The following is a 15,083-nucleotide window of genomic DNA, read 5'->3' as shown; positions in this document are numbered from 1 at the left end:
GACGGAATGGCGTCCACCCCCGGACCCAATGTCTCGCCAGGATGCACGTCTTGAACAACACAAAGAGCGTCGTATGATCACTGACCACCGCTCGGGCCTCCCTCAAAGGTAGCACGGCTGATCAGGCGCCCCCGCGACCCCTCAGTAAGCCATCTCAGCTCGATCAAGGCAGAGTGCAGTTCGGACGGCAAAGTACATAACTGTTTTGGTATTGCTGCAGGTTTGAGCATCAGGCAGCAATGGGTCAATGCATTTCCGGCAACGTTGGCTTAGAAAACACTGCATCCTGCCGGTTTTATCCGCCTTGGCGCTGCTGCCGGTAGACAAGCAACTCATGGGTCTTCGTATTGTGTGAGACAAGACAGGAAGCTCGGTCACGACCAACACCTGCAATGTAGGACCTTGATTTTTCCTTTTGAGGGCGAATAGATAACGCAGATCATCCAGTCGGCTCTAAGCGATCTGCGCGGGGCCGAGCCGGTCTGCCCCTACTACGACTTGTGACAGGGTGTGTGGGGCAAGCGACACACTTTCAGCCACTCACTGCTGCAACCTTCCGTGTCACCTCAAACTGAGGCAAGATACCATGTCACATATCAGCCCTACCCCACTACAGCAGCTGCCTGGTAGGCAGCTGCTACTGCCTAAACAGGCAATGTTTTCATTTGTGTATAAAGAGCTGAACGACTCAGTGCATCTTGTCATTGAGTTCTTGCTCCTTAGATAATTCTCATCAATTGACTGGTGCCATCAATGATCCCTGTGGAGCCAATTGTCTGACATACCACGACCAATGATTCCCAATCCGGTCGCCCTTGCTGCTGAGTCGACAGGTCCTCCCTTCACTGCCTCACCACGATTTCTCATGCAGATTCTTTCAAGGCAACTCCGTCTTGCCCCTCTCGCACTGGTAAGTGATCCGCCAAGCTGAATAAACGCTTTCTTGGCTTTAGCGTTGCTCGCCTCTACATTTGTCTGCTGATCAAGCGCCACCGATGGTCTGATACCCATCTGTCCCCGCCACGACATGATCAGATGCCTGTAATTAGGCACCTGCCTGGCTTGTGCCCATCTTCGCCCCACCCGTAAGACTCGGGGCCTACGACGGCCTATTGTGGCTGCAGCTGGTCAATTAAGCCGTTTAGAGGGCCTTCGACAGGGGTTTCCATCAAAACCAAAAACGGCAATAGATCGACGCAGTTTTTCTCTTTCCCCGGAAAGGAGATAACGTACATCATCCCTAAAAGGACTTGAGCGATGGTACGAATGTGAGGCAATGACCTCCAAACCAAGGCCGTTTCTGACTTTGGGCTTTGAGTCGAAACAAGATGCGTGTACCCGTAGGCCGGGTTTAATTTGATCATCTCTCTATGGGGTCATCATCCGGTAATTTCTCTTCCATTTTAGAAATCGAACCGATCAAACTGCTTCCTATTTGAGGCGACAGGGAATCAGTAACGGGGGCATGGAAGCTGGGGAAGGTGCATGGGCTAAGTTTTCTTGCATTCAGACCCAATACCAGATCCAAGAAGCGTGCACGGGCCAGAAAAAATGGTACTGGGTGCCAATACCAGTGGTAATTGGTACAGTAAGGTGAGAAAGCCATGACAAAATCTGATTGGTGACATCCTCACAGTGATATCTCCGGAGCCACTCAGGACCTAAGTCAGCACGACGACTGACGTCAAAGAAATGCTTTACATGGCCACCACATTGAAGATATCGTTGTTGGACAGTGCCAGTCAAGGACGAAGAAGCCGCAGAGCTCATGCCTCCAACACCCCTCAACCAAGCATTAGACTCAGTTCCCTCACCCCCAAGACGCTTCTTCACATCTTCTGGCTCCCACGAACTCATGTGCCTCGCCCTGCATCGCAGCCGCCGCACAGCAGCTCTGGCGGAGATACAGCAACATGATCGCCGGCGCGTCGAGGCCCGCATGATTAAACAAGCAGAAGCTGTGGTGTCTACTGAATGAGTTTATTGTTATGCTATGCGACGTCTTGCGACTTTGATCAACTCCCAGTTCACATCTGCCAGAAACTCATCCTTGTTATGAGGTGTAATGTAACTATCATGTCCGGGGTAAGAAGATGCATCCAAAGATTGTTGCACAGAATGCGATCGTCCCCGTTTGCCTGGTCGGTCAGGATCATTGAGTCCAGAGGCAACAACTTCACTCTGTTCATAAGATACAGCGTGTGAGGTCGAGGTCCAGTCGTCGATCGTTGGTCTTGATTTTCCGCAGCGAGTGGATGGTGACCCGTCATCGGTCGACGAATCTGTGTAATCACTAACCATCTCGGGAACGTGATAATCCGGAGCTGCTTGCGTATTTTGCGCCCGCTTGGTTGGGTCGCCGGAAGTACCCAGATGAGGGCAGCTATCCTGATTCTGCGACTGAGAGGGTGACTCTAATATACCTGGACCCGGGATTTTCGCCAGCTTGGAACGTATCTCGAAAGGGGTATTGTTGCTAGATGCCGTGGCTGCACTTTCCAACTGCGTCGTTTGCTCCACGAAGGCCATTTCGGCTGCCATATTCTCGATGCAACACATCTCGTAGTGATGGCGCAGCGCAGCCCGATCTACAGATCGTGGTACGTTGGCAAGGTGCCCATGATACTGAAGAATGACATCGTAGGGCACAAATGCCGGAATCTGCAGAGTCGTCGGGTGGATCGAAAAGAGTCGCGCATCAAAGAGTTCATGAAGGTGGCTTAAACGTAGAATGCCGTTTTTGGGAGACCAAGTGCGCTCCCAAGCCTCCATCAAACGACGTGAACTCCACCTTGCATTCTCATCTTGTACTTGGCCGTCAACGGCTTCGGGATCAGGGTACAAATGATAATGCTGCTGGGGGATAATATGACATGCCTGCAAAGCAGGGCCAATACTAGGATTGACACACCAAGACCGTCCCATGCCCGAGATAGCACACTGACGGGCCGAAACGAGGCATGAAGATCGAAACGCCGCGATGGTCTGTCTGGCTCGTTCGACTGGAACGTCGCTCTGCGGGGGCGCAACCATGTTGGGGAGGTCATCCTCCTCGTTGATCGAAACCTGGCCTATTTCCGGGTCCTTACTAAGGGAGACAGAGCCAGAGCCAGATGCTGATCGTTTCGAGGGAGACTGGGAACCTCTCTTTGGGCGTGCTGTTTTTCGAAGCGGGTAGGCGGCGAAACGGGGATTGGATGAGGTCTTTTTTGGCGGCAAGTAACGCGAATCTACCCGGCGAACAGGTTTGGGGATGTGCCGTCCGCATCCGGCTGGAAAACTGATTAGCGGCAAGCTGTCACATACGCATGTAGTCAGCCGCGATGTGCATTTACAATGTCATTGTCGGGCATGGTGCTGCGGAGAGCCGTCCTGGTAGCGGTTAGCAAGAGGGATGCAACGCTGTGGAGGGCCCATCACGGAAGGTTGCCACGTGGAACTCGTCCCGGCCGGCGCGGGGTGATTTGACCCATCCAACATAACATCACTAATCCCACTCCGGCTCGTCGTACTGATCGCGGACGGGCTCGACCCGTCAACAACGTTTTCGTTCGTGTTAAAAGACATCTGATGCTCGAACCGAGTCAACCAGTCAAAATTATCGTCGAGGGTTTGGCTCGAGGGCATCTCATTAAGGGATTGCGCAAACGGCGGGGTCTGTTCCAAGGCCATCGACTGTGGCGAATCATTGTAATGAAGGGCGTTGGGGTTGATGGTAGAGCCCGGCCCAAAGAGAAGACCCTCAAAATCGAATTCCGTGTTAAAAGCAGCCATCGGCGGCGCGGTCCGAAGACCGCTGGTGAAGTCCATGTGGCCGAGGGTGCCCGTCTCCAGCTTGGGCAGGCCCGGCTGAACCCCTCGCTGGCCCATGGCGGCCGACATGCCACCAAAAATGTGGTCGAAGTTGTGAATGGGCAAGCCGGCGAGACTTGGGTGCCGGCTATGGCTATGGGTCGGCGGCATGCCCCGTGCAACGGAGGCATTGGCCATCATTTGCATCGCGGTGCCGTCAACGTGGCTGATGGTGTTGGCACGGGGCCGCACAGAGTTGGCCGCAGCATTGTTGGCGGCTGGAGGGCCAGCGACGCTGTTCTTGCGAGCACGGCTTCCGCCAGGAGCGACGCCGGTTGTCGACTCGCGGCGGTTGCGGGGACGGGAGGACGGTGTCGAGGTCTGGTGCAGCTTCTGCTGGTGACGAAGCAGCAGGTCGCGGCGGGCGAAGCATCGTGCGCACTCGGGGCACTCAAAGGGTTTCTCCTTGGTGTGGGAGCGCTCGTGGCGCTTGAGATGTTCCAATCGGGCAAAGGAACGCTGGCAGGTGCCACAGACGTGCGGTCGAGGCTTGTCCGTCTTGGGGGGAGCAAAATTGGCGGGAGCCTTCGTGTTTACGGTGATGGTGGACGCTGCCAGAGTCAGCATGCAGAGTCGGGGCAGAATCGGGGGGCGGTGCGGGTCGGGCTGAGGAACATGAGGGGCAGTGCCGGCCACGGCGGGAAGGCTCACCAGAGTCGTCGGCGGTGGAGGGCGTGCTGCCGACGGCTGCGTTGGACGTGGCGGGATTGGACATATTGATGGAGGAGCGGGAGACTCTGACACCAGAATCGTTAATCACCATGACAGGTTTTGCAGAGCTCGCGGGAGGGAGGAAGACGTTGGGGCGGGCGAGTCGTCGTCGTGGGGCGGGAGATTGAGTGACGAGGGAGCGAGGATGGCAAGGAGGACGCGGGCGCGGGGTTGGGTGCCGTGCGTAGTGGGGGAGGGGGACGGAGAGAGAGACAGAGAGAAAGGGAGCGGGGAAGTGAGGATCAGGATGAGAGGGAAGAGGCGTGTCCCATGGCCGACAAGAGCATGCTCTTCAGTGCGCACACAGCAGCAGAGTGAAGTGAAGCAATCAAGTCGTCGTCGAGAACACGCCAGCGAAGCAGCAAGAGTTGCTTGGGGAGGCAGAGGAAGAAGAAAGGTTGGCGGCGAAAGAGACGATGGCGAAAAGGCAGGGACACAGTGCGGGACAGTGCGCCGCCGCTGGGCTCCAGTCCCTTCCCTGTCCTGCTGTTGCCCAGGGAATCCCCGAGTCTGTGCTCCGGGCTTACGCAAGCGACCACGGGGAAGACGGCAAGGATGACCTTGACGAGGACCTCGAGATCCTACGTGGATACTCGTTAGTGGCCGTGACGGCCAATAGAGATTTATTCGAGATGCATGCCTTAGTGTAGTTTTGCACGCGGGTGTGGTTGTCGTTTGACGATACGCAGCGATGGAAGCGGAAGTTTCTACGGGTGATGTCGGGTCAGTATCCATCGGGAAAGTATGAGAACTGGGTGGAGTGTGAGAGATTGGATCCTCACATTGAAGGGACTATTAAAGAAAAGCTAGGTGATAAGGAAGACGGTCCAAAGTGGGCGGAGCTACTTTGTAATCTAGGATGGTATCGGTGGATGAGAGGGAGGTATGAGGCGGCCGAAGATAAGAAAGATGCTCAGTTGTGGGTCGGGCTACTTTCTAATGCAGGATGGTATCGGTGGATGAGAGGGAGGTATGATGAAGCGGAGGAGATGTTAAGAAGTGCGGTGGATATGAGGGAGAAAATGCTTTCAAAGGCAGAGAAAGGAAAGTGCAGGCCGCGTCCGTGGGCTCCTCCATTTGAGCTCGAGCTCGGCATATTGGCTGTTTGTATGTCCTGGGGTGTATGAAGAGACTAGGTCCCTGTGATGTCTAGGAAAGGTAAAAGAGGGTAGGCTGTCGGCCTGGGTGGGCTGTCGGCCTAGATAGGTTGTCAACCTAGGTTGCCCTGATGGGCTGTTTGAGTCCGGATGGACAGATGTCATTGAAGAAACCTGTGGTCTTGGCGAAGCTGGCGAAGTCTTTGGGACTAGCTACCAGACGTTGCCAGTATTCCTCAGTGACTACGCGACGGAACAAGGTTCGCAGGGCCCTCACCGAGGACCGGGACAGGGCCGTCGATAATTACCAAAAGGGCAATTAGAAACTAGGGGAGCCTTCGCGCCCGCGACCACACCTTTCTTCCCCTTTTTTTTTTTTTTTTTTTGCATCCTTTCGTCCTTGTTGCTGGGGTTCTTCCGCTTTGGAGGGGTCCTGTGTCTCATCTGTCTCAAACATGGTGAACACCACGGCACGGTTCTGGTTCCGCTTTTTCGGTGAAGGGGAGACGGTTTGTCTCTGTCCCATGTGATCCCCCCCAAGACGGTCTCGTTTCGCTCAGAAATGATAGCTCGCCCCTGCAGGGCGTGGACTTTGCCTGTGACGGTAGTGTTGTCCCACTCTCCTTGACCCCATGCTCCCGCAATCTGCGCTACTTCATGTACAATGAGGCTGGGAGGTGTCATCAGCGATTTTTTTTGGATTTTGTTACTTCTGTGACCTCCCGGGAGGGGGACAGCGTGAGCTCCCGGAAGCGGTTGGTTGGAGGGTTCTGTTACATGAGAAAAAGCAAAGTCGGCTTTCCTAGCCTAAAGAGGCGACCAGCAGACAAGCACAGACACAGCTGGGCTATGGCAGGGATGGGAATGGGATGGGGATGGGATAGGGCCAAAAATGGGTTGGTCATAGGGAAGGACAAGGAGGATTAAGGCGTCTCGTGCCCTGGCTGGCATCGCAGGGCAATGGCATAAGCGACTTGGTGTGGGCGACGCCGTGCCAATGGCAACTCTGCCCACTGTGAAACAAAAAGAACTATTGCTCCGTTTGGAAATAAGGGTCGGCTCCCTGGGCAAGGCGCCATGGCCTGTATCCAGAACGGTGTTGTTTTGTTGCGACCTCGGCCTGGCTTTGGTGTACAGTAGCAGCAGTCGCAGTCACCGTCGCAGTCGCCGTTACCATCGTCGTCGTGTTGTTAGTGTTAAGTTGGTGTTGGTGGTATAAGGGCGCTGCAACTTGGGTAGTGGTTGGGGGCGGAGGTGGTGTTGCGGTTCTGCGGCTGCTGATGGATGGGGAACCACATGCGATGTTGACCCCTCCAACAGCGGCCACTGAAACCAACAAAAGGGCAAGAAAGACTAGAAGGGGTGCGCGGAGAGGAACTAGGTGAGGAGTCGACATTGGCGATCATCTCGCAATTTAGACAAATGGGCGCTGGCGGCTGGGTGGTGCGACGATAGGCGGCAGCAAAGGACTAACAACAGGGACTAATAGCAGCACAGTGAGCAGCCAGCAGCCAGCAGTAGGGGAAGGGAGGCGGGGAGCGGAAGCCCCTATCACTGTTCCCTGCGGAGGCAAAGCATATCGGTCAGCCCTGTAGTGTCTTGCACTTACCCCGCGCTGCTCAATGTCATTCGACCGCTAACCCAAACAGTTCAAGTCTGAAGATTGACAAAATGGGTCAGGAACTGACCTGCGGGGCAGTTTGTCGTCTGATGGTTATCTATCTTTGTCACAGGGACAGTTGTTTCGAGGCCTGGCCAAGCTTGAGGCTGAGGGTTTTCTGGCCAGGCTTGGCTCAGAAACCGTTGGACCATGCCGTCATGTATCGGACCTGCTTGCTTGACCTGCCGACCGTCTTGGGGCGAACTGAGTTCATTGGGAAGCCATCCCGTATTGGAGATTGGCACCCCCTGCTCTCATTCAAGATATCACTGTTGCAATTCAAAGTTTATTGTCGATGACCCATGTCAAAGGCTGTGAAGATGTCGCATTGAATCGGCCAACTAGGCAATATCGCCGACTCTGCTGCTAGACAACTAGTTAGACGCATCGGATCATGGCATGATCGATGAACTAGTAACACTCCCTCCAAGAGCCGTCTGTGTGGTGGCTAGGCTGCCGGTCGCCCTTTTCGTCGTTGAATGTCCAGCCTTGGCTTGTACAACCGGACCGTGGTGGAAACTATCGGTAGCGTCAGGCTCTCGGACGATCTAAGGCTCAGGCTAGGCCTTTGGAGGCCTGGCGCCTTTGCACCAAGGAGGTTGCTTGGGCAAGGCGATCTATCAATGGTAGCATCGTTAGGATGCCCATGTGCAGCTGTCCAGGGCCATGTTAAGCGCTTTGTTGCAGGGTTCAAAACCTGCTCCCACGTGCAGTGTCATCCCGTTGCATGTTTAGGGCAGGGGCTTGGGCTGATCTTTCGGCACTCGCCGTCACGAAGTGAGGTAGTTAGCACTTCCAGCACGAGCCCTATGATCTGGCATCAATTCTAAACAGGGAGTCCAAGAGACGAAATCGACGTTATTCTGCGGACCGGCGTAGGGCTGAGGATAAGTGTGGGGGTATGCACTAACGTTTGTTTCACCGGCTGTGCTTGTTTGTTCAGTGTCAAGACTCAAGAACCAGTGCGGCAATCTACCCAAGGCATGCGAGTGCCGAATGACGCAAAGCCAAGAAACGATTCATCAAGATGATGGGCGCGGCATTGGTCCGGAATGTGATGAGGAGAGGCCTTGCATCGAGGTATCATCCTTGTTGCAGGCGGCCAAAGCTCGAGACGCCAAAAACCAAGGCGTGAACTATAGTTACTTGAATCTGATATAGGAAAACTGGAGCTGGATATGATGGGCCGGGTGATGTAACGCTTCTCGTCTGCTACGTGAGGGGGGGGGGGAATCTGAAATGCTCCCAAGCTAGATGACAAGATCACACCTCGATGCGCCCTGACGCCTGAGGCTGGAGACCCCAGAGGCACACGGAATTTGTCCCGCCGTGAAGCTTGGTTGTTGCTCGGTCCTCTGTGAAGCCCACTTTGAGAGGGTTCACAACGAAGTAGCGCCGTTGGAGCTTGATATCTAATCGTGAATGGCTCGAAAAGCCGTTGGTGCGTACGGTTCAGTTTCATAAAAGAAACATCATGCTTCTACTGTACCAATCAAACGAAGCACCTCTGGTGGTGCATGCTAACTGAACTGAGACCAAAAAATAAAAAATATCGCTGCGTTGAGAAGGTCAATGCTGCGGATGAAAGTGATCCCGTTGCTGACCATGGCAAGGAGGTGACAATCGGCCGGGACGGACCAGGGTGTGGGTGGGCGTGGGTGGATGTGGATGGGGACACTCGCTGTGCCTCAGCTCAGTGGCTCAGGTTTCCGCGCTGTGCCTGAGCCGAGCCCCCCTTCCATCTGAGCAAGGACGACAAGAGTGGATGGGATGGGTGACACGGCATGGCAATGAGTGTGGGCCGGAATGAGCCCTCCAGATTGAACCCCGTTGGGTGGAGGGATGATTTGTTGACCGATGGTCCCGGGGGTGTGTTTTCCTGGTTGAAATGGACACAAATAATGGGTAATGGGCAACGGGCAACGGGCACTGAGCGGGCACCCGCCAGCTAGCAGATACTGGACTGTAGGCCAGCGGCGGAACTCTGTCGCCAGAAGCAATGGAAGTCTCACGCCCGACACAACCTCGACACGCGGCATCGAGAGGGTGAGCGACACGAGGATACGGAGGCAATGCACTTGGAGGATTCACTCCATGGCCAGGCGCATGGCCAGGCGCTGGGAGGATGAAAGACGAGGAGCTTAGGTACCTAAGGTAGCTAAGGTCCCCGAAGGTGAGGTCCGGTATCTGTACCGAGCACGCACATGGTAGAGGAAAGGCTAAGGATAGTGGGGTCAGAGATGCAGCCAGGTAAGTAAGTGGAAGCCATCCCAGGCGGGAAAGGTACGGAGAGGTACATGGGGTGGCAGGTTGTACTGTGCCTTCTGTGCATCGTGCATCGTAAATTTTACATCGTACATCGTACCTACCTCCATCGTACGTCGTCCCGCAGCCTCAACGAACCGCTCCGCGAAGGGTCCTGCAGCCCTTCACTTTACGTCGCTCAGGTCGATGTCGGGCTGTGAGTCCTGACGCGGTCCCAAGCCCACGCACACCACCCAGAGCCACACCACCACAAGTTGCAATCCCCCCCCCTGGTTGACACCAAAGAAGCAGAGACAGATGCAGAAGCAGACCGCAGCGCAGACCTCAGACTCAGAACCCGGACCGCACTGCCGCAGAGAGGAGACAGCAGCTAAAGGGCTGGCGCATGCAGTGTCCTCAGCCTTCCGGCGCTCTTTGCGGGTCCAACCATCCCCTCTCTCCCTTGCCTCGACGCCTTCGATGCAGCTCGGCTCCTTGTACTGTGTCTCCTGTCTGGACCAGCACCCCAGCGAACGCACTGTCTCTCCCATGTTCTTTGGTGTCTTTCAGACACAGCTGCGATCGACGGCCGTGTCCACGCCCGAGACCTCAATACGCCCGTCATCCAATGGCCGTGCCGCCGCAGATGCGGCAACGGGGCTGCCCCTAAGGTAATAAGAAGAGCCCCATGCTTCGCTCTGTTAACACACCTACACGACCACGACCGCTCCAACTCTCTCACAACCCACGCTACGCCGGACGCTACGCTGGGGACCACTATTCCAGGTTCTCTCCCCTTCACCTTTGACGTACCTAAGGTAGGTAGTGCCCGCCCCGTCTCCATCCATCCCATGTCCACCACGCCCACCAAGGCCACCATGACCCTGTCTCATCCACCACCATGTCCACCATAGCTCATGGGCCTTTTTCCTCTCCCTCTCTCTCGCTCACTTCCTCCTACCTTACCCAAGTCAAGCTACAACATCTCTGCTCCAGTTGCCGAATGAGCCCCACTAACACCCGCCATAGCAGGGCCCCCTGGCCTTTTTGTCTTTACCTGCTGCGTGGCTCCTCCTCTGGCTCCGGCTTTTCGTTTTTTTCTTGTCACGGCCACCTGCGCTCACACCTATAACCAACAACTATAACTAACAACCAAGTGCATCATCGTGACGGTTCGCCGCTTGCTCACTAGGCCCCCCGTCCATTTTTACATCGCACGGCCCTGGCCCTGGCTGATATCACAACGTTCCCCCAGCCCTTACCCTCTTGATCCCTGTCGAGCCTGATCAAGGCCCAGAACCCGCTCACCTCATCGGTATCTCTCACTGCTCCCCCAACTCAACTCTCTCGACTCAACATGGTTCGACCCCAATCGACATAATCGGCCCTCCTCCACCACGTCCTGAGCACTGGTCACCTCCATCGCGTCTCTCTGGTCGGCTTCTAATATTAAAAAGCAAACCCTTCTCCACTACCGACTTCCTTCCTCCCCTTGTCCCCAGACTTCTTTAAGTACCCCTCGTCGACTTCACCCTCACCCTCATTCTCCTCCACCTCTTAATCTCCCATCTCGTCGTCTTCCTCGCCTTCTTAATACACCTTCATCTCTTCTATGCCCCCTATGCCCCCTAACTTTTACTACCTACCTGGTTGACATAACTGATCACCTGCCGACTCAGCTCTCGCTGCTACACATTCCCGCACACAGAGCACTTTGGTCTTCCTCCGCGCCAGAAATTGCCCCTCCGAAGTCAGACATCGCCAGATCTGGAACCCGTCGCTCCGCCAAAGACTAGTCGTCTCTGTCGCGCAATCCCCTAACTCGCCGCGAGCGTGATCAAATCCAATTCCCGCCAGCGGGATCCCGGCCTCCGGCACCTCTGTCGTCTCGTCCGCTGTAGCGTGGATCACTCAAATCCTTCGTCTGGAACTCAGACCAGCCGAACAGCATCTGCCCCTTGATATCACCGACACATTCGATCGTCTGCAGTCTACAATCTAGCCAGGACATCCGAGACATTGCTATGGAGCTTTTGGAACTTGTTGAGAACGAGCTCCCGGGTCTTATAGGCTACACTTCCGGTCGTCCCTCCCTCACGTGTTTACGACTGCTGCGTCCGGCCCCTACGGGACCTCCCTCACCTATGACGAGTGTAAGTAATATGTGTGTCGCAAGCTCCACTATTACATATTACATGAATTACACTATAGAAACCAAAGTTATTCCGCTCACTTCGCTCGCGTTTCTATAGTGGATGCCCGGGCTCATCCTTCGCCCTCCTGTTGGATGGGATTTCCACCCATCTTTACCATTTCACGTTCGTTCATATGAGGTTATCACGGTCGCGTTGCTCCCGTGTGTTCTCGCATTTGCTCGTGTTGATCGTCACTTCGTTCCTCGTTGATGCTTGGGCGCATGTTCCCTACCGCCTTCCGGTGTGTCGCTACGCTCCCCAACCTCCAGTTGCTTCGACGTAGTTCTGGCCCTCTTTTCGAGGTTTACCACTTGGCGTTCGGCCCGGCCGCACATTCCACTACGTTCCATGGCATCCCTCCATCGCTTCGCTCTTGCGGGGGCTCTCGTCGCTACGCTCCTCTGCCTCACTCGATACGCAACGGAGTATTGCTTGAGTTCGGAATGTACAAATTTACACATTTACGTGTCACGGTGGAAGTTCAAAATGTTCACGATTAAATTAAGTATGATTACGATAAAGTATAAGTATGTCTCGCCTTCGTTTGGGTCACTCGCCGTTCGGGTTCTGGGTGTTTGGCTCGCGACCGTGTTTACATGCTCGACCAAGGTAGTATACAACGATTACGATGTGAAAAAGTGAAGCTATTCCCACTTCGATGCGGGAATGATTATGGCTCTACACGCCTTACGCCCGCACATACACTGTCTCTAACGGTGGAACAGGAGCCCACTCCAGAAGACAAGATCTACGTCCCGTCTCGATGGCTAACGACCTCATGTCTACGCCGCCCAGCTGGTTGAGACACAACTCCAACACGTCGGGGTCTCCGAAAACGCAACGATGTAGACCGTCCCGACTACCACGACGATTCCCATCGCCTATGTACGCTACGGCAAAGCCGACCCAGGACACGATATCCTGCACATCCCCGGGATCGATAAAATCAAAAGGGCACGGAAACACATCGAAATGACATGTCTCGTCCAGACTCGAAGACACTAACGTCTCTACCGCCTCGATGAGCACGCTCGGCTGATGAAAGCCCGTACTCCCTACGACTACGCTTACGCACGAGTGAAGCACTTGGTGAACCCCCACGGTTCGATGGACGTGATCCTCCCGACTCGCGTAATACCACATATGACGCGGCAACACATCCCCCAGGGACTGAACAAGACGGTCCGCATCCTCCAGATTCAATCCCGCGAGAAAGAAAGTCGTCCACCGTGTCCTCCGTAAACCATCTGCCCCCCACAGCTGGATATTGGACGCATCCTCGTCCGGACATAACGACAGAGTGCACCGACTCTGTATACACCGACCTAAACATAGGTTCATCGCCCCTTCCCGTGGCTTCCATTCCTCGCCCTCCAGTCTCGTGTGTACGGGATGCTCACGCATCTTATCGTCGTGTCCCACTCCAACAACGTCGCCTGGTCCCCCGGCTATAGAGTAGAGCGAAGCGACCATCACTTCGAAGGGTAAGCACTCACTTCTCGTTGCGTGGTTGTGTCTCCCGCTGGTCGTGGTTGAGTGTGCGCCCGACGCACATCAGTATCCTCCGGATGAATGAAGAGAAGACGAGAACCAAAACGCCTCCGTTTATGGTGGGCGACCCGGTCTTATATAGTTGCGTGTGCCCCCGCAAATGGACGTTCATCCCGAACGACCAACGATGAGTCGCTGACGCGCCTGCATGGCCCCACTTCGATCGTCCCTCCCTCCGTGTTGTTAGAACTGCCCTTCCGGTGGTCCCCACCTCTCGGACCTATGACTGCGCTTCCCTCGCCAGCTCGGTCGCCCCTACGACGAGTGTTTACATGTAAGCGATTACATCTTACATGAATTACACTATAGAAACCAAAGTTATTCCGCTCGGTGCCCTCGCGTTTCTATAGTGAGGTGTCCGTGCTCGTCCCTCGCACTCCTTGAATGGATTTTTAATCCATCTTACGTGTCGCTTCGCTCCACTTGATACTATCGTCGTTCGCTACGCTCACTCATGATCACTTGTTCGTGATGTTTTATCGGTCGCTGTCGCTCCCTCTTGTGTGCACTGGATCGTGCGGGCTCTTCGAGGTTGTTGCTAACGCCTTCCGGGATTCGCTGCCGCTCATACCCTCCAGTTGTTTGGATGGAGTTCGGGCCATCTCTACGGTATTCCCGCTCGAGGCCCTCCGACCGTCGTCCCTTCACTTCGTTCCGGGGACATCTCAGTCGCTGCGCTCCTTCGGTCTACGGTCTTACGAATAAAATTACGATATGTTTACGGTTGCATGTCACATGGTTACGGTTGAAATTTAAAAATTGATCACGATGAAATTAAAAGTATGATTATGTCTCGCTACGGTTACATCACTCGCGGATTTACGGTTTGGGTGTTGGTGCTCGCTCTGTTGGTTGCGCGAGACTAGAGTACGGTAAAAAAGTCACGATCTAATCCTTGGTGTTTTGCATCCCCAGTCCAAAACCCACTTACGATTAAAAAAAGGAATCTACAAGAATCATCTATCGCTCACCCTGTCTCGCAATAAACTTTCCACGTATGCCGTATCCAAGTACTGTCGCGGTTCCAATCTACGATGATGACATCCGTCTTGCCGCTCACAAGTACCGATAAATGTTTCCCAAAACGTATGATAAACACGAGCCATATCGGCCTCGCCCTTACGAAGATACCTCTCGCAGTAATCCCCCCTACACTCTCTTCCGGGATAGACGAAATAAAAGTCGACCCCTAGGTCAACCAAAGCCTCTCTCACATCGACATGTGCCTGGACGAGAAGAATACACGGTTCACTCAACCGCTTCATCATGGTATCGATATACCCCCTACTGGGGTTAGAGTTCCTTGTCCCATCGTCACCAAAAAGAAATGAATCCTTTCGAAGCTCGACCACTGGTCTCGATTGAATATATTTGGCATGTCGCGCCAAAGTGGACTTGCCTACGCCGGCAAAGCCAGCAATGACGATCGCACGCTGCTCCGTCTCCATGTTCGTCCCGACTCACAATAAAATGATTCCGTTCCACGATGTCCTACCCGGACAAAAGATGAATATCTCTCCCGAGAGAATACAACGTACTCACCCTGTTCGTATTCCCCGTTTCCTGTTGCGCGCGAGCGCCAATGTGCTCCTCCCCAGTCGATAATACCGTATCCCCCGGATCCTTAATGGAGCGAAGCGACCCGTGCTTCGATGTCCCAAGGATTCACTGCCGTTCAACGTTTCCTTCCCGGAAAGAATAAGTATTTGTTTCCCCAAACAAATGATCTATCGATCTCAATATGCACTCACTCTTGTTCGTATCGTGTCGCCT

At 54.5% G+C, this 15,083-nt stretch overlaps 4 protein-coding genes across 4 annotated transcripts; all 4 read right to left on the bottom strand.

The window, feature by feature from the left end:
* Positions 1 to 2,505: 2,505 nt before the first annotated feature.
* Positions 2,506 to 3,273, bottom strand: BGZ61DRAFT_287436 (uncharacterized protein; the record flags this gene model as incomplete). The annotated part of the gene is made up of 1 exon (XM_046238529.1): positions 2,506 to 3,273. A coding segment is annotated over one exon (768 nt), but the record flags the coding sequence as incomplete, so codon positions are not given.
* A 62-nt stretch (positions 3,274 to 3,335) lies between these two features.
* BGZ61DRAFT_466764 (uncharacterized protein) lies at positions 3,336 to 4,900 on the bottom strand. Its single transcript, XM_046247704.1, has 2 exons — positions 4,504 to 4,900; positions 3,336 to 4,403 (listed from the first exon to the last, which is right to left on the bottom strand). Exons 1-2 carry the CDS (start codon positions 4,613 to 4,615, stop codon positions 3,340 to 3,342), a joined length of 1,176 nt encoding a protein of 391 aa, XP_046094856.1. The 5' UTR covers positions 4,616 to 4,900; the 3' UTR covers positions 3,336 to 3,339.
* Positions 4,453 to 5,721, bottom strand: BGZ61DRAFT_190394 (uncharacterized protein). Its single transcript, XM_046237793.1, has one exon. The coding sequence runs from the start codon at positions 5,296 to 5,298 to the stop codon at positions 4,609 to 4,611; it is 690 nt and encodes a 229-aa protein (XP_046094855.1). The 5' UTR covers positions 5,299 to 5,721; the 3' UTR covers positions 4,453 to 4,608.
* A 6,120-nt stretch (positions 5,722 to 11,841) lies between these two features.
* Positions 11,842 to 13,323, bottom strand: BGZ61DRAFT_523981 (uncharacterized protein). The gene is made up of 2 exons (XM_046252613.1): positions 12,463 to 13,323; positions 11,842 to 12,098 (listed from the first exon to the last, which is right to left on the bottom strand). The coding sequence occupies exons 1-2, from the start codon at positions 13,230 to 13,232 to the stop codon at positions 11,951 to 11,953; spliced, it is 918 nt and encodes a 305-aa protein (XP_046094854.1). The 5' UTR covers positions 13,233 to 13,323; the 3' UTR covers positions 11,842 to 11,950.
* Positions 13,324 to 15,083: the final 1,760 nt, after the last annotated feature.

The sequence above is a fragment of the Ilyonectria robusta genome (genome assembly GCF_021365365.1).
Source record: "Ilyonectria robusta strain PMI_751 chromosome Unknown BGZ61scaffold_51, whole genome shotgun sequence".
In the NCBI taxonomy this organism is placed as follows: domain Eukaryota; kingdom Fungi; phylum Ascomycota; class Sordariomycetes; order Hypocreales; family Nectriaceae; genus Ilyonectria; species Ilyonectria robusta.
Note: the sequence above shows the minus strand (reverse complement) of the source record. Positions and strands in the feature narration are given on the sequence as shown.

Bases quoted from the DNA above. Each gene is read 5' to 3' on its own strand.
- BGZ61DRAFT_466764 (XM_046247704.1), bottom strand. From the start codon at position 4,615: ATGGTGATTAACGATTCTGGTGTCAGAGTCTCCCGCTCCTCCATCAAT. The intron at 4,404-4,503 runs GTGAGCCTTCCC...TGACTCTGGCAG, and splicing joins CTCCACCGCCGACGACTCTG to CGTCCACCATCACCGTAAAC.
- BGZ61DRAFT_190394 (XM_046237793.1), bottom strand. From the start codon at position 5,298: ATGGATACTGACCCGACATCACCCGTAGAAACTTCCGCTTCCATCGCT.
- BGZ61DRAFT_523981 (XM_046252613.1), bottom strand. From the start codon at position 13,232: ATGGTCGCTTCGCTCTACTCTATAGCCGGGGGACCAGGCGACGTTGTT. The intron at 12,099-12,462 runs GTATGTGCGGGC...CATGGAACGTAG, and splicing joins GTTCCACCGTTAGAGACAGT to TGGAATGTGCGGCCGGGCCG.